The sequence below is a fragment of the Falco punctatus genome (genome assembly GCF_963210335.1).
Source record: "Falco punctatus genome assembly, chromosome: 8".
NCBI classification, from domain to species: Eukaryota; Metazoa; Chordata; class Aves; order Falconiformes; family Falconidae; genus Falco; species Falco punctatus.
Window position 1 is genome coordinate 11,299,315 of NC_137588.1, and position 17,693 is coordinate 11,317,007.

General features: G+C 45.7%; 1 protein-coding gene across 17 annotated transcripts in view; it reads right to left on the minus strand.

Moving 5' to 3' along the window:
- UNC80 (unc-80 homolog, NALCN channel complex subunit) overlaps positions 1–17,693 on the minus strand; it is a 140,975-nt gene that overhangs the window by 17,228 nt on the left and 106,054 nt on the right. For 14 of the 17 annotated variants that reach the window (XM_080398337.1, XM_080398332.1, XM_080398336.1 and 11 more), the window contains 9 exons: positions 15,998–16,033; positions 15,437–15,655; positions 11,286–11,486; positions 8,792–8,915; positions 6,359–6,484; positions 4,355–4,478; positions 3,388–3,594; positions 1,696–1,880; positions 646–811 (listed from right to left, as the gene is read on the minus strand). In XM_080398337.1, coding sequence (XP_080254463.1) covers positions 646–811; positions 1,696–1,880; positions 3,388–3,594; positions 4,355–4,478; positions 6,359–6,484; positions 8,792–8,915; positions 11,286–11,486; positions 15,437–15,655; positions 15,998–16,033 — 1,388 coding nt within the window. Of the gene's footprint in view, positions 1–645; positions 812–1,695; positions 1,881–3,387; positions 3,595–4,354; positions 4,479–6,358; positions 6,485–8,791; positions 8,916–11,285; positions 11,487–15,436; positions 15,656–15,997; positions 16,034–17,693 lie in introns of those variants that run through there. The other 3 variants (XM_080398328.1, XM_080398329.1, XM_080398330.1) reach the window with 3 other exon arrangements.

Sequence of the window (17,693 nt, forward strand, 5' to 3'; positions counted from 1 at the left end):
AACATTTAGGAGCAAGGCAAATTATTACCAAGGAAACAAGGCTGAGGCATTTTCTTTTGAATTTGTTTTCTCTTCTTGGGAACAAAGCACATAAAACCTCCTGCCGTGCGTAAGCACTGGCTGCCATCTCGTGGCAACAAGAGCGACTGTTAGAGGAGAACGTGTCCCCTCGTGCAGGGGAGAACGCGGCGCACCGGCAGCTCAGGGACGCCGGGCTGCACCTTGCAGCGGAGAAAAATAAAGAAGAAACCAAGAGGAGAGAGGAGCAGGCCGATCTGCTGCAGAAAAGCTGACATGTTGCTGCATGAGCAGCTTTGGCTTTAGGGAGATGTGGCTGGGGGCTCGCGCGTTGGGGGCTTCACGGGCCAGCTGGGACGGCGAGCGGCAGCTACTGGGAGACGGGACTCGGTGGAGTAAGTGGGCACGGCAAGGTGCGTGTCACTACCAACCTGGCTTGTGCTGGCGGTCCAGCGATAAGCCTGGGCTGGGCACAGGGCCCGATCCGGGGGCAGGCTGTTGGGGGGCAAGTCGATGACCCCATCCCCTCCTGGGCAGCAGGAAGGTCTGGCCTCACAGGTTAACGTACGAGTGAGCCTGCTGGCCAGGTTGGGCTGCTGGCCCTCGGCTCTCCCCGCTCCTCCTTACCAGACCCGCTGTGCACTGCCTCTTTCAGGATCTTCAGCTCGTTGTTGAATTCGGCAATGAGGGAGCTCTTGCAGAGCGGGCGCGGGATGAACCGTCTCTCCAGCTGGTCGGCGATGTGCTGTCGGGCAGTCAGCTCCTCGTGGTTCTCGGCTGGCTGGGCCAGCAGCTGCAAAATTGGGACAGGTTAGCGCTGCAGGGAAATGATGCCCAGGGAACTGGGAGTAGTCTCCAGACCAGCACGAGCCTGCAGGCAGCAGACTGTCCTCGTTGTAAGCATGAGGTGTTTGACTCCAGCTACAAGGTTTCCACCTGTCTGTCAGGGACAAATTACGTTTGAACAGATATCAAAACCTCACTGACACTGGTGCGTGGGGATGAAGGCTTGCTTATGCTAAGCTCTACCCTCAGACGTGAGACAGCTCCTTTCTCCAGAATGATTTAGTCTGTCAAGGTGGTGAGACACGGTACCATGGGTACGTGGGGTACCATGTACTAGTCTACCTGGTTAGCAGGGAAAAGCCACGATTAACTTAAGCCCAGGCTGCCTCAGCCTAGCAGCTGTCTGTCCATCCACAGAAGTCCTGTCAGAACCTTCACCCACGAGATGGGAAGTGGAGTGGTCCTTCCTGGCTGTTACCTGTATTGCCTGGCTCTATGCAGAAGAGAGATTTCTGGAAGATTTCTGCCAACTATGCCAACCCCCTCCTAGGTGCAGAGCATCCACGCTACTTCCAAGTGCTTTGAGGGTCTTTGTTGCAAAAGCAAGTCCACATGCAAGCCCTCTTGGTCAAGCCTGAGAGTACTTTCCCATCCAGGGGAACTAAGACTAGCTGTACTCCATGGATCAGAGCTCCTGTGTGACTGGCAGTGTCACCTAGGAAAAAGCCCTGTGATTTAGTTTCAAAGGGTTCCCAGGCTACTAACTTCTGAAAAGCCACTCCCTACATAAACACAGTTCTTCCAGAAGTGCTGTTCCTCTGTTCTCAGCAGGGGAACAAAGGATATCTTGCCTTCAGGGAGTGATCTATCAGGAGCCAAAGCAACGGTTACCTTGCACTGGATGAAGGGCCGAAGGAGCACAAAGATAGGGATCCGTGTTCGTACGATAAAGTCGAGGAAATCCCACAGGGCCAGCCCTCCCACCTTCCGCAGTGCCATCTCTTTGACTTGCAGGCTCAGCCAGTACCACTGGCTGTCCAGTTGGCGTTCAAAGCAAACAAGGATCACCTTCAGGGCTACAGGGGAACACACACCAGCAAACGGCAGTCAGAGGTGCTATCAGTGTCCCTTGCAAGCATGGAGGGAGGGATGGGGGGGGGGGGGCGCACAGTGGGCACCAACCTACACAGGCATGCATGCATGCACGTGCACATGCACACCCACACACCTCAGACTCACAACTGTCTTTTTTTATCAGTCTCCAAACGTGGCAGGGAAGGAGGGCAACCTTCTTACATTAAAGGCTTCAGGATCAGGACTGAGAGTCCCATTTGCAAAGAAATTTTCCTACTTCACATCTAAGTTCCTCTGTGTTTTCTTGCTGTAGTTTCCAATCTCCCTCCCTGCAGATTTCTTTTGTCTTCCTGGAATTCAGATATTTTGAAAGCAGCTCAGGGGTGAATATAACCCTGGCTGATCAGACAACCTCAAAAATTTTGATCAAGCATATCCACACAAAGAGTCAGCCCGTGAGCACAATAACCTCCAGGTTATTTATGGGCTAATGAAAAGAACCTTTCTAGCAGCGCAGCTGCATGAGTCATGGCCAAACTGTAATCTAAACAAAAATATGGTCCAGTAAGCCAAGGGCCGTAATTCACAAGAGCACTGTGTTACAAATGGGGATGAACAGCGACGAGGTTCAAAACAATGCTGTATATTAAGGTGGGCAGCGACCAAGATATTTCACGGGAGAGACAAGGAATGTCCTCCTTTCCATGCTCCCCTGGTCTGGAACAAACAGGGAGGCCCAGGAATTGCTGGGGGAAGGCTGACTACTCCATTTTCCTTGATGGGATGGCCAAGACATTTCAGCCATCACACATACATATCCAGGTTTGTTGGGGTGGGGGAACTAAATCAGTTGGTGAACTGCCTTTTTTCATCAGTGTTACCCCACTCCTCAGACACGGGTTAACGAAGACCTGAATATAAGTCTTTAGATAAATCCTCTCACAAAATCATAAAACACAGCAGCTGTTTGAAGGAGTGAGAGCTTTGAGACAAAACTCTAACCGTATAGCTCTGACAACCTGCAGTGCTGCTACATCTCCAATTCGATGATTTTTTTCTTTCTTTGTGCCAGTGGGTCATATATGAGAAAATACGGTACTACCTTGCGGCAGTATATAGCGAGTAGAGGGAATACCAGTCAGTAAGGACCAGCAGGCACTTCACCCTAGCTAGCCAAGGGCCAGTAAAGTTGTGATATTAGAGGCTGATAGGCAGCGTCGCATGCCTTTCGTGGCTTCACTGCTATATTCTGGCAGTATGAAAACTGAATGACTTCTACCTGTGCTGCAGTCTCCTCCAGCTGCAGTGCAGACACTGCTCACATTGCAATAGATTCCAGAGATACTCCTGGCTTCATGCTCTGGCCTGGCCCCTTGTTCAGGACAACACCTAAAGCAGCTCTAAAGAGCTCAGTAAGCTCCTGCCTGAGAGGGTTTTCTTTGGTGCTGCCTATGGTCTTGAACACTCCATTTTGTCCCTTCTCAGTGGTCAGAAGAAGCCATCACTCACCCAGGTAGGCAGCCTGGCTGGTGGACTCTGCGAGTCCTTCCCGCCGCAGGTCCTTCCCCGCATCCCCTGGGGTGGAGCAATGGGCAGGGGAGCTCTCCAGCATAAAATTCTTGCTGCGGGAAGTGCTGATGATGCGAGGTGGCAGGAGGATATTGATAACAGTCTGGAGCAGCAGCAGGACCTCTGGCTGCTCCAGCCAGGGGCTGTCTGAGATGCATTGGGAAGGGAGAGAGAGAAAAAGATCAGGCTACATCCCATCAAAGACACCCAAAAGATCCAGACCCTGTTCAGTTCCAAAATGGGATGCAATCTCAAATGTCCCCTAAGCCAAAATTCCGTCCCCCACACCTTGTTATGCTGCTTCTCCTCCTGCAAGCAAAGGCAAAGTTTATTTTAGCACCAACAGGAACACACAAGAACACAGAGCTACACAGCACAAAGAAATGTCCTGTTCAGTTGTCTCATGATCTCATTTCCTTTTGACATTCCCCTTTCTCTTTACTCTTTGCTTTCATGTAGGGATTCACCAGTGATCACCCTCTATAGAAGAAAGCAAGGAGCAGGACTTGTGCCAGACAAGCGGCATGGATTGGGCAGACTGAGATCCACAGGGGCACACAATTTCTGCGACCTCTGCTTCCCTCTGTGGCTTCTGCTACAACAGATATGTCTTGCCCTGCACTCCAGTTTCAAAAGAAGGAGCACGTCTGTGTAAGACCTGACTCAAGAACCATGGCACAGCTGAAACAAAGAGAAGAAACAACAACAAGAACTTCTCCCAGTGGGGCTCTTTTCAGTCTCGGACCCAACAGGCACTTAGCTGACACACTGCCAGTGACAGAAAACCAAATTAAACAAACAAACAAACAAACAAACAAACCCCCCAAAACAACAGAGGGCAGGGAAAGTGCAAACATCAGTTGTCAGAAAAGGGGGAGAAAAATTCTTTTTGTTAAATTAGTCAGACCTTTGCTTCCAGATCCTACTGTGAGCACAAATGGAATCAGTAGGTTTAAAAGCATTCCTTCCCTTCTTTCCTGATTGGTGAATGGGGAGACGACATGGCTTAGGGGGAAATCTTCTTTCAAAGCCTGTGCAGTAATAATAAGAAAGGATTAAATGATTTCATCGGCAGATCATGCACACAAGTTATTGCGGGGAATGACGATCCCCTGGGCACCCTGTTTACACAGTACAACACCAGCATTGACGACCTGATTGAATTGGAAGCTGTGAGACCACTTAGTCAGGAGCAAAAGGAACTCACAGAGTAACACAGGTGTCACCTTCTCTCCTCAGAGCCAAGATGTAAGAAGCCCAGATTCCATAGATACCATTACCAAAATTGGATGTATCCCACAGGAGTCAGCTGAGTGTTTGTCCTAAACTCTGCACTGCTGTAAACGGCATCAGGATCTGACCCAGGCTATGGGGAATAAAAAAAGGAACAGAGGAAACTGCAAAAAGGGCATAATCTAAATATTCTGGTGTCCAAACATGGAGGTTATTCCCAAACACATTTTTTGTTCTGCCTCACTTTGTACTGCCCAATCATCGTCCCCAACGCAAGGAATGAACTGAAAAATAAACAAAATTCATGTTTACTCCTTGACACATAGTCAAGCCTAGACTGAAAAGTCTTTCATCTTCTTTAGAGGAGGTAATACAAATAAAGGACTGTCACTAGAACCTCTGCTCATTTACAGCTTCTCAGTTGCTGCAGACTTGGCTGTGAAATGCAACTGAACCTTGCAACCCCTCAAGCTTGCAGACCTGGGCTGAGAAATTCCAGGACAAGATGTTTTCTGATGGGGTGTGAAGTACTTCTGTTTCATATCCTGCTGGAAGTATTAGGAATTATGATCACTCCCATCTTTTTTTGACACGTTTGGTTTTCATTACATTTCAAGTTCATGAACAAGTGAACAGGGAGAAGATGAAAACAAAAGTAAAAAGTCCCAATACTTTAAAAAAATATTATTAATTTGGCATCTGGTTTTTAAAAAGAGAAAAGACCTCAGAGAAGGTGAAGGTGGCCCTTTTTTTGCTTTTGATTAAAGAACCATTACCTCAGAGTTGGAAGAACTCTGTCCTCTTTCTATGTTGGTACCAAAAAGCATTTTTGTGCCTCATGCTCTGAGGGACAGCAGAGTGTTCTGGTCCCTGTAAGCCTTCCTTCCCAAGCTGCCCTGCTGCTCAGAAATACCTGCTGAAGAAACTGAATGTGCCAATGCATATTTAAAAATGCAGGTTGGAGCTAGATTAGGAAATTTATCCCTTTTTTGGTCACCATTCTCTCTGATTTCATGCCAATGGGGGGTGGGGGTGGGTGGGAAAGGGATACAGAGGCAGAAAGACTCTGCAACACTTATGGCACTGCTATGAGAAAGGAATAGTGATGAAATTCTCCAAAAACTCCAGGATGTTTTTATTTTTCTATTATTATTCTGGACAACAAGGATGCTATTGAGTCAGCAGCTGAAAAGCCAAGTTGCCCTGCTTTTTTGAGCTGGCGCACTGTGTGACCAGCTCAGGTAAGAGTAGAAGAGCACAAACTCCACTCTCAGTTGCACACATGGTCCCACAGTAAGAGGTAGGGTTGCATGGACGTGACCTAAGCGGAGGCCCATCTCCCTGTGGCAGGAGGCTTATGCTAAATCCTTGGATCCTGCAAAGAATCCTAACGTGCTTGTCAGAGCCATAAACAGCATCGATCAGCCGAACTCCCTGGACTTCAATGGCAGCGTTAAGCTGATGGATGCTTGCTGTGGACTTGGCCACAAAAGGTGAATCCTGAGCTTAGTTCAAGTTTCCAAAAAGAAGGGAGAATTTACATGCTGCTTCTCTTTCATTTTTGGTGTATGTTCCACAGTTTTTGCCCAGCTTTTGCAGAAAGAAAACAGAGCACCGATGAGTTGGTGTCTCAGCCAGAAGCTATAACAGACCTGGCCGCAGGCCAGGGCAGACACACCTGTATCTGCAATGCTACAAGCCGGACAACAGCTGTGCTGAAGGGCAGAGGTGGCGAGAGATAAGGGCTGAGATGAAGAAGGGGTAATCCATCAGCCACACTGGAGGGTCCTACCACTCCCATCACCTGCAATACAAACAGAGCACATCACCACAACTGACTACTTAAGAGTTTCATCCATGCCATATCCTCCAACGCCAGTGAAATGGAGGTGTCTTCCACTGAGCACTGAGTTGGGGTGGATCTAGGAGAACCAGCCCCCCCAGTGGTCCTTGTGGGAGCTGGGGCCAGTGAGGAAACGGAGTTTTAGCAGGGAAAGGGAAGGGAGAAGAAGGAACCAGCAAGGATGGGAGGAGTGCAGAGGTAACCTGGTACATTTATAAATGTACCCAGTACCAGCCCTGAATGACCAGCACTGGACTGGTGGAACAGTTAGAGTTGGAGGATATGTCATGTAACGACTGTAACAGATAAAAATATGTCATCAAAGCAAAAAGCCTGCATTGAAACTTTACATCATTCCCCTTCTCTTGCTGATCTACTTGAAAAATAATGTCCTAAGTATGACCCAAGTCGGGTTTTGTACAATGTTCAGATTCCTCTCAAACACAGTCTGCTCTTAGGAGCTCTTAATTATGATTAATCTCACCTGACCCCAGATGTCTGAAGCAGAGTCACCTGCATGTGACCTGGTTGTCTGGAGCAACTTGAAATAGTGCAAAAAAATAGGGGGGAGTTATTTAAACCAGTTTGGATGTGTCCCTCAGGCGGAATTAAATCGCAGGCCTGCATATGCCTGTTTCTCTCCAGGACTAGACGCATCTAGATGACGGGAACAGGGAGAAGCTTCCTGGCAGATGCCTAAGCTTAGGGGAAGTGAACACACTCTTCTTTTAACAAATTCAGCCTGGGGAAAAAAGGCATAACCAGTTTTCTGCCAGAAAACCAAAGGACAGTTTAGAAGGGGAAGAGGCAGAGCCCTTTCATTGTATCATTGTGGATTATAATCTAGACATTTCCCCACTTTCCTGGCTGGCGTCTTTTTGAGTTTCATGATGCAACTGGTCTACACATGATACAGCATGCAGTTAGGGGTGCTCCCACAGCTCACAGAGGCCATCATAGTTCTGACAGCTAAAGGTAATTTACTCCTAGCAGTAAGAGTACATCTTTTCCTGGTAGCTCTCCCTGATGTTCCCAGCCAGCTGAACAGAAGCATGATGACTGCACTTCAGCACTGCGGAGCTTTCTGCTATTTTAGGAGTGCTGGCTAATCGTTAATGCAGGCCCTCCGGAGAGCTTGCTGGCGTGATTCACTCTACCGTGCCTGCCTGCCAAACTGCAAGGCCATTCTAAACTTGTACTTGAGCTAACTCTGTGGCAACCTCCCCATGTAGCAACCCCAGGTAGTCTGAGGGCCCCCATTTGCAGTACCTCCAAGCAGCTGCCTCAGTTTGAACAAGGAAGGAGTCTTATGGGCTCTGACAGCTTGGAGCCTCCCTGCCCTTGCAGCGACGAGTGCCGAATGGACTCGAAGGACAGGAACCTGGCAAGAACTGATACTGCATTGTAGCTGATTATCATTGTTTTTAAAGCCCCTCAGAGCACTGGTGAACCCTGATAGGTGTCTCGTAACTGTTAGAAAAAGTTATGACGTTTGTGTTCTAAGGAGAAAACGTTATAAAACCCAACAACAGAAAAGCTAGTGCAGCCTTTCCCCATTTATTTGTATTTTTTCAACATGGAATGAAAGCATGCATGTTTGTCCAAATGCCTGGAGTCACACTGATGTCAAACCGAGGGTTTGCCCCCAGTGTAACAGCTGCAGAAACACTACAGCCTGTCACTGCATGACCAGACCCCGTCTGTATCATGCCTCTGTTGTAACACGCTTAGGAGCATAAAATGTACTGAGAGTGGGATCTGAACATTGTACAGTGCAAACCTGTACTAGATCAAGCCAGGGACATTGCAAACAGTGGCGTGAATCCACCCATGTAAACCCTTCTAACTAGCCAACACCTGATGGCCTCTGTCAGGGCCATCGGGGTCCTTCCCCACTGGAGACGGTAGGTATCCCCAGTGCCACCCTCTCCCCATCTCTACCAGGTGTGTGCAGTCTCCACCACCCCACTCTCCAACTTGCAGCCCTCAACTCTCAGCTCAATCTGGCACAGGTGGATCTTCAAAGTGGTGCGTGGGAAGCAACGGAAATAAATCACTTGACCACTGCTACCGGTCACTGTATCTCCCCATGCACCACTTCAAAAATGAACCTTGCTCTCTCTAGTGTCACTTGCGAAGTCCCCTTGCGAGTGGTAAGGGGGACAGGTAAAATGACAGGAATGGGAATGAACTATCTTCTGTCCAGAGAAGTCAACAGCCAGGGGGAGGTTTAGCAAAGGTTCACGGGGTTGCCGCTCGGCTACTCACCAGATTGACACACACATTGATCAGAGACCTAAGGTGAGGCAGGAAGGATATGATAGGCTGCCTCTGAAGTGTCAAACAAACCCCTTCAATCAAATTGCTGGCAGGCTCCCACTCAACCTGGCGCCTGCAATACAACAGTAGGTGCCGTTAGCCGCGGGCCTCCTGCCCCCCACCAGACGCTTGCAAACACGGCGACCGACACACAGTGATGCCCACAGAGGAAACGTTTCAGACAGCGATGACGTCCAAGATGAGCACAAAGTGCGCAACAGAGAAAAGGTTTTATCCACGCAGAGCCACAGAGCACACTGGGCGTTTTGAGAGAGACAAGAAACGTAGCAGAGGGGTCCGCGCTAGCGACACAAACCCCCTCACAACAGCAGTGGCGGACGGGCTGTGTTTCACTCCCTGGTGCTTCCCTCTGGCCGGTGGTGAATGCAATGGAGCCACCAGCCAGCTGCCTCGGGGGTGCCTGTGTGGGGAAAAGGTCTGCTGTGCCACGCTCCCAGCTGAGAAGGGACTCCTCCATCCCTTGTGGCTTGTGGGCGTTCTCACCGAAGGGAACAAACCCCATCAGCCGTGAGTGCCCTCGGTAAGCCGCTCTGCAGTCTGGCCTGCTCTGCCAGAGCAGCTCCCAGACACAGTCTGCCCTAAACATAGACTGGCCCAGCAGTACAATCTTTACCTTCCTCACCCTGTGTGTGTGGGGGGCTGATTTGTTCCCAACCAGCACCAAAGTCCTTCATTCCAGGATTCTTTCTTCCCTGACACTTTGCTTTTTTTCACCAAAACAGCTGTCAAGGCTTGTGACAGCTGCTGATGGTGTCCTTCCTAATCATAAGCAGGCACAGCATAGGTAACGTGAAAGTGGATTGCACCCTTCAGCTCAGGGCCTGACTCCTCAGAGTAAGCACAGCTCTCAAGCCAGCATCTGACTGTGCACTCGCTGGGACAGAAAGACAAGGCTTGCATAACTTGTTAGCTCAGTGCTAAACAATAAGTCAAGCTCCTCCGAGGACTTCTTAGAGTCACATGGGGGATCAAGTGTCTACTACTTCTTATGCAGACGAGCATACATCTCGTCTTTCAGCATCCACTGTTCCTAAGTCTCCTGAACAGTAGTTTGTTCTTGTTGTTACACATATACCACCTCCCATCAGACACTGGTTTTGGAATGGGGTGCCCACAGGATCCAGTGTATAAGATTCTGGTGCAAGTACCCCAACGGATGGCTCCTGGGGTCTGGCACCCAGTCCCATCCCTAAGAGACTTCATAGCCCAATGCCACTTAAATGTAGTTGCTGCATTTGGTTCAGTGGCTCTGCTGTCTCTCCCTTTGGGTACAGAAGAGCAATTTCAGCAGGTGTAGGTACACGCACAGACAGAGAGAATATGAAGGGAATTTTAATTTATGAGCATTCATTCAGCTTACACAAAAAGGAAAGATCTTGAGGAACAGAAAGACCCCTAAGCTGCCTTTGAGGCAGAGGAAAGTATGAGCAGGAAAAGAAGGACTGAGAAGCAGGCAAGACATGGCCAAAAGAATCAAACCAACAGGAAGGAGAAGCATCAAAATCTCTGCCTCTGAATTCCCTACAAGGGTAGGAGTTTCTTAAAGCAGACCGTTAGCCAAAGGAAAGCAATAGACAGTGATGCCAGAAAGAAGAGATCACCTCCCTGTTATTTGCTCCACCTTAGTTGGGTACATATGATTCCCACTGGGACCTAAAATTTTGTGTCCAAGTCCTAAATTCTGATGTCCTCTGTCATTTGGCTTCTCATCTGAGACTGCCAACAAAGTGACTAATTGAAGCAGTTGAGGACATATGCCCATGAGGGTGACTGAGACCAGTGACTCTTCTTACTCAGGTCACAGGGCTGAGAGATTTTATACTACCCAGACTGGATTTGTATCACTGCCTCTGAGGTAGGAATGCTCCATATTGAAGTCACCAAAGCCTGTACCATAATGCTACTATGTGATGCACCAGGCTTTTGCCAGACACTGACTGGATGCAATCGATGCCATTCTGTTCCCTCCGCTAAGGAGCATTCAGAAGCTACTGCATAGCTCCAGACTGTTTTTATCTTTACAGAGAACATAACAGTATTTTCATGAGGAGGCATGCTGGAAATTACTACAGTTTAACTTTCCATTAAGAAGTAAAATTCATCTCCTCAACTCACAGCTAAAATAAAGGGGGTAGTGATATAGTATAAATCTGAAGACTTATTTTGTAGAAAGAAAAAAAAAAATTTCTGCAAGTTCTCTCTGTAGTTCTTAATAACCACACATTTCTTCTCTGGCTACCAGAAGACACAACAAAAATGTCAACATAAATGCACACTTACAGAGATAAAAACATCTGTTCGCTTTCTGATACGTTATAAAGGTTCACTCTAACATGGCAGTTTTAGTTAGATGACATATCCACACTTCAAGGCTTGCAACATCAGAAACGGACCCCAGAGGGTTTCCATTATACCTGCTCACCTCAAAGTAGGCATCTTGTGTATTTTATTGAACATACGATCCAATCTCTTTAAGATGAGGATAAGGGCAGGTCTCACCGCCTCAGCTGTCCAGTCAGTGATGGGCAGCATCTCCATGATGTAGCGCCGGAGACCTCGGCTTTCCATCGTCTGTGTGTCATAAGGTGCCAGTTTCAGCAGGGAATGTGCAATTTCCGCCAGTCTAAAAACAGGGTTTATTAAGAGGAAAATCAAACACAACCGGCATTTCTCCACATGTGCTTATGAACTAACAGATAAATCTTCAGTAGCCTAGTAAAAAGAAAAACTGTAAAAGTCAGATCTGCTGCTATTTAAACTCTTAGATCCAATATCATAGTTCCTGGTCTGTGAAGACTGTTTTGCTGAAATCACTGTTTATATTTATGTACATGTGAATGGCCTAAAGAATATTTTCACATTGGTATTAAATGCACCAAAGAAACATCAGGAACCACAAATTTGTGCAGCTAAAAACGAAGTGCCTGAGCTGTTCATAAGATTATAACATTGCAATTGCCTCTGAAACACAGACCTGACATCACCTGTATGTCAATTAATGAGTGATTTGGTTCAGGTTTGTAGTTGTTTTTCAGTGTCACCACTTCTAAGAGGTCTCACCGTGCGATTTCTTGACGTTAAATTTAAAAATAATGTGCTGTCCCATAGGTTTACACAACATGTACTCTGTGTGATTACTCCCTGCAGCTTTGATTTGTTTCTCCTAACACTTCTACAGATTGTGTTGCTGTTTCTTCTTCTAACCCTCCCAGATGGCCTTGCCGATGGCGTTTTCTGTATTGACTGTGAAATACCATGGCAACATTTAACTTACACTTGCAGTTGGACAAAGATCTACTGAAATACTTGAATATTTGCAGTAGACAAAGAGAAGCAACACAAATACACCTACTAATAAAAGGGACAGAAATCTATATACTCCCTGAAACACGAACAGACTTTGTAGTGGACAAGTACAGTACAATCCTGCTCATATTGTGGGGGCTTCTTCTGAAATGCCTTCAACTAATGGAACATACTTCTCTTTAAAATCTGCCTAGCAATGTCAAGGGCAAGGAGTTCCTTAGATTGACCAAAAGTGCTGTAAAAGTGTTTCTTTATCCAGTATTTCTTTATTATTACTTTATACAACAACTCTGTTCTATTATGGAGTAGTTCTGTTTTCTTAAACACTGTGAAACTTAACTCATCATATAATTATGCTTCTTTCTGGAAATAAAGCATCAGTGGCAATACAGTATCAGTGGCACATAATGATGTATGGAAACTTTCTTATGCATTATAAAGTAGAAGAGCCATCTCATCCAACTTGAGATGTCAATCTCAATTAATCTTCCAGCTCTGTTCATGCAGAAACAAGCAACCTAGAAAATTTTACTGTTCCTGAAATACTGGGATAAGCAGCTCATTGGATATTCATCTCTTTTCACTGGATCAAAAAAGATCTTTATGACTTTTACAGACTAAACACTTAACTTTTAAATGGCTACAATTGTGTGAGATTAATCCTGTCTGAAGTGATGAGCATATGATCTTGTTTTCTGAAGTCTCTGAAATGGCATCTGCCAGCCTCCCAAGACCATAGCTGTCACATCACATTCTGGTAAATCTGCTCTCTGCTTAGAGGTAAGGTTTTTGCCTACAGTGGTTAAATAGTGTTAGTCATTCCACTCATACTTATGAAATGAATTTATGTAAGAATCAAGATGATGCTGGCTTTTATTTAGGGCTAACTATGATAAAGCAATTCAGGTTCCAACCCCAATAAACCAGTTATTTCTAGCACTTTCCAGGAGATGTAAGAGAATTAGAGCACAACTTATAGTCCTCTGCAAATCAATCCATCAATCCCTTAGTTTTACTGCTGTAACTTTTGACCATGGAAGACCACCTCTCTTGAAAAGAATGCAGTATTTGCCAGCTAATACTGTGTACTGTGACTCTGCTTCATGCAAATCTTCTCACAAGAAAGTATCTTTCCAGAAAATATACCAATAACACCTTCTGTACATACAGATTTAAGTTTGTTAAGCTCATCTTTTAAGAGAGGGATATAAAATAGGTCAAGAACAATTAAACTAAAGTACTCAGGAATATAAAAATATGTACAAATTCAGTTCCCACATTACTGTTAAATTGCAAATACTTCTGGGTAGTACACTAGAGCATTCTTATGTTACATACAAATGTAAGACTAGGATAATAAAAAAGAAGCAAGCCCCTTTCTTAACTGTATTAAGTAAAGTTCATTGATCAGATACATGTTCCTCACTCCCATTAAAATCATAAAGAAAACCAACCCATGTCTAACCGAGGGCATAATCTGTCCTGAGAATCTCACCTTTGTTTCTAATATAAGATTACAGTTCTTATATTTGCCAGTGCAGGGCTTGTGGGGGGGGAACAGCAACATTCAATTCATATGGAAACACACAAACCCACCTCCCAACTCCCAAAGGAATTTGTGGCATTTGTTAAAGATGACCTAAATTAACAACAAACACAGTTTTGTGTTCTATAGAGACAGCCCGATTCCAAAGATCTCTGATGGTGACAGAATCTGCCAGCTAAGGAGCTTTGCCATTTTTTTCAAAGCATGCGTGCAAAAGGTAAGAGGGCTTTTAGAGGGTTTTCCTTGATCCAAGGGCAGGAAGAGAGCTAGTTCAGTGCATTGCTAGTATCTGTCACCCTTGATCTTACTTTACAGGGTATTCCTGAGGAAAAAAGTATAGCACTCAAAGAGAAGAATAATTCACAGGCCTCTTGGGGTTCAGGGAGCAACATAAATTCCTTTTAAGGTGGTTGTGATTCACTTTTGAGGCCCATCCCAAACAGCTTAAGATAACTTTGCTATCTTTCCTATTTACTTTAATACTCTACTGGGCACCGTTTGGCTTAGGCCATAAAAAAGTGCCTTTTGCTATTAAGCTATTCTGTATTCAAAGAATGATCTTGAAGTATTTCTCTGCCATTCAGATTTCAGAATTCAGAAAGCTGTTGTATCAGAATTCAGATACCTGTCTCCCTGTGACCCCTGCCAAGGGATGCACTAGAACTGCCTCGTATTAATCCCAGTTTTCTTTCTGACAGGTGCCAGTCAGAACACTGCTAACTGTGGCTCACTTGGGGAATATCTGTGCTGTTTTCAAGGTGACACACCTTACCATGAAACAAATCTAATGAGATTATGCTTTTAATTATTAATAATTATTATTGTTGGTTTGGGGTTTTTTCCTCCTAATTATGAAATTGTTCTTATCTCAACCCTTGAGTTTTACATTCTTTTCTGATTCTCCTCCTCATCAGAAAGGGGTTTCCCTGAAAATGAATGAAAAACTGAAAACGGAATCAGGTCCATTCCCTCTTGTCCCAGTTTTTGCTGTCATTTACACCTGGGCAAACTTCTCAGTAGCAACTTAATGCTATTTTGTGTTTACCATGAACAAACACATGAGCAAACGCAGAGGGGAGAATCATGTCCAAAGTGCTTAGAAAGCCATACCCCCAACTTCTAGGCCAGCATCACATGGAACGGTTTGCAGTGAACATCTAATCAGCAAGCTGGACTCAGTGCTGCACCTTATTAAAAGACATGCAGCTGCTGTATCACACACTGTGGTGGTGGTCCTAAATGCCTTTTGCCCCAGCCTCCCCCATATTTCAGGCATTTATGCAGTACAGTGGTTGCTCTGCCTTTCTTGCTCGTTAGCAGCTGGTTCTGATGCACAGTGTCACAGGGGAGGATAAAGGTCGTAGTCAGCCAGCTAGGCAGCTTCCCCACCCCTTGCCTGCAGAGGCAGCCTTATCAGCTCTGCTCCTTGCTGCAATTTATTCTGATGTATCAGATGGGCTGCCAGGGAGCTATTTCAGCCACTGGAGGTGGGGGTCTAAATGAGACCAGAGGAGAACATATGAAACCTTTCTTTTACACAAGTAGCATAAGGTACGATCCAAGGAACATCCAACATCCCAAACAAGCTCTGCATGTTTCAGACAGCAACACGCAACTGCAGTACCAAAAAGTGATTCCATCTGCTATTATGAAAAATGAAGAGCTAAAAGAAAGGAATCCCCCTGAAATGAACAAGTAAAAGCAGAATGCCTGTGGAATACCTCATGTGGGACTTCACATCCAGCAGCTCCAGAGAAGTGACTCGGGGCTCACCAGCCAGGTTCTGCAAAATCTTCAGCCTTGGACCACAGTGCTTGTAAAACTCTGTGCAGATATTCAGCAACGACTCCCGCGGTCTCCTGAACTCCTCCCTGGCAATTCGTTCATCTAGCTCCTCTCGGGGAAGACCCTGGCCCTCTTCCAGTAAGTGAAGGTTCTCCCTGGAGGATATAAAATGAGGAAAAAGTAGGAAGTGTTATAGGCAGTGGAACAGCAGAGGCAGATTATAACAACCTCTCCAACTTGGTTTTGCAACACGTTTTCCACTGCAAATGAAAAGAAAGAGAGATGCACCTGCAATAAAAAAAAAAAAAAGGGGCAAATTATAGTCTGCAAACTCATGCTAAAAATACAGATAATTTCGATATGAATTATCCTTTGCTACCCTCCCCTGAGAAAAGGCTGCCTGTCACAGAAACAGTGGGTGGGTCTCAGTGAACCTGGAAACTGCTGGGGAACAGTCCATCACATGTCAAGGAAGACTGGGTGAAGAATTTACGTACCTGATAAAGTGTAGTTTGGCTCCCTGTTCTGGGTACCTGGAAAAACAGAAACAGTTTTTTTGCAATTGTAAACAGCAACTTAGTAGTGCCTAAACCGTGCCTTTCTGAAAGAAGGCAACCCTGTTCTAGCCCAGATAGATACTCACCATGGGCAGGATGGTATCTGGTGTCACTGGAACAATGGCTGCATGCAGTGAGCAACCACACTGAATAGCCTTTACCTCCCAACTGGCAGAAAACTAGAGATGCCTATAGTTACTGCCCTTGTCACAAAAGGAAAAATTCAGGCTTAAAAACCATAGCTCTCTTTCAAGCAATTTCTCTTAGTGATTTTCACCCCAGTGCTCAGTCTGTTCCAAGAAGCCAGAGCTCACCTAGTGAGTGTTTTTTTGTTTTATTGTCATTTTCTCTTGCCACTTCTTGTTGAGAAAGCATTAACAAACCCTGCACCGCTTGGCTAACACGTCCTGGGCTGGAACAGTGACCATTCTACCATCACAAGATTCCTGCTGTTGCTAGCAGATGTCTGTTGCAATGGTAACACAACAGAAGAAACAAGGGCAGGAAACCTGGAGCAGTGCAAAAATATTTTAGATCAGAGACTGAACGACTGATAACCAGAAAGATCTGGAAATGTAAACCAAGATGTCTGAGTCACACAGCATCAGGAGTTTCTACATTGCCTGTCAGCAGATACATATTAACTGCTCTCCAAAATCAGCAGACAAATAATAGAGCACTACTTTCCATTACACCTTATTTACCTTAGACCGGGCAATCTTGCAACGGAAGTAAATGGCATATATCCACTTCAGACTTGAGCATGAAGGGGTTTATCTGCTTCTCAGATCCGGGATAGAAATTCAGAGCTATGTTTCATCCATGCCTGAATTGGTCTTAAAGAATAACAGACTGATTCCAAGAGTTAGCAACCAAGATTTCTACACTACACATCTATAAATTGTCATAAGAGCTCTTTGATGATCCACGCGGAGACTGATTTCTGTCTCTCTTCAATATAAAAAAAAAGACAGGGAGTAACTTGGAAAGCATGCTTTGCCAGGAGAGCATTCCTGATTTTCCGTCTTATATGGTGCACAGTATTGTACTAGACTATTGGGTGTGCACAGACTCAAAAGAGAAATCCAGAGTAAATACTCTGCTCTGGAAGAACAGCTACTCCAGCTTTTGCTAGGGGAAAATTCCCTTCTCAGCTCAGCACAAACATTCAGACTTTAAGCACAGTAAGGCATAGCCTGGCCAGGAGAAGGCAGGGCTGCCCAGAACAATAATCAGTACTGCAAAGAACACCTTCATAATCCCAAGTGCTTGTGGGTGGATTTTGTAGCAAGATTTCTTAAACCCTTGCCCTATGACTGAGTAAATTGTCCAGTGGCCTCGTCTAATTCACAGCAGCCTAACTGGGATGGCCAGTATGGCCAGGGAGCAGTATTACATTCTGCTGGTGCCATCTCTTTCCTTACTTCCTCCTTCCATGTGAGGTTTTTATGTGAGCTTTTTGTGGTTTTTTCTAAGAACAAAAGTATTCCCAGTCATTCTTCCCTTTCTCTCAAATCCTCTGCCACCCATTCCTTTGCTGTCTGTAACTGCAAAAAAATCCAGACCAACGTGGAGGCAAAGATGACGGAAAGGGACTGTAGGAAAAGTAAAAGTGATCAGGAAACAGAAGAAAAAC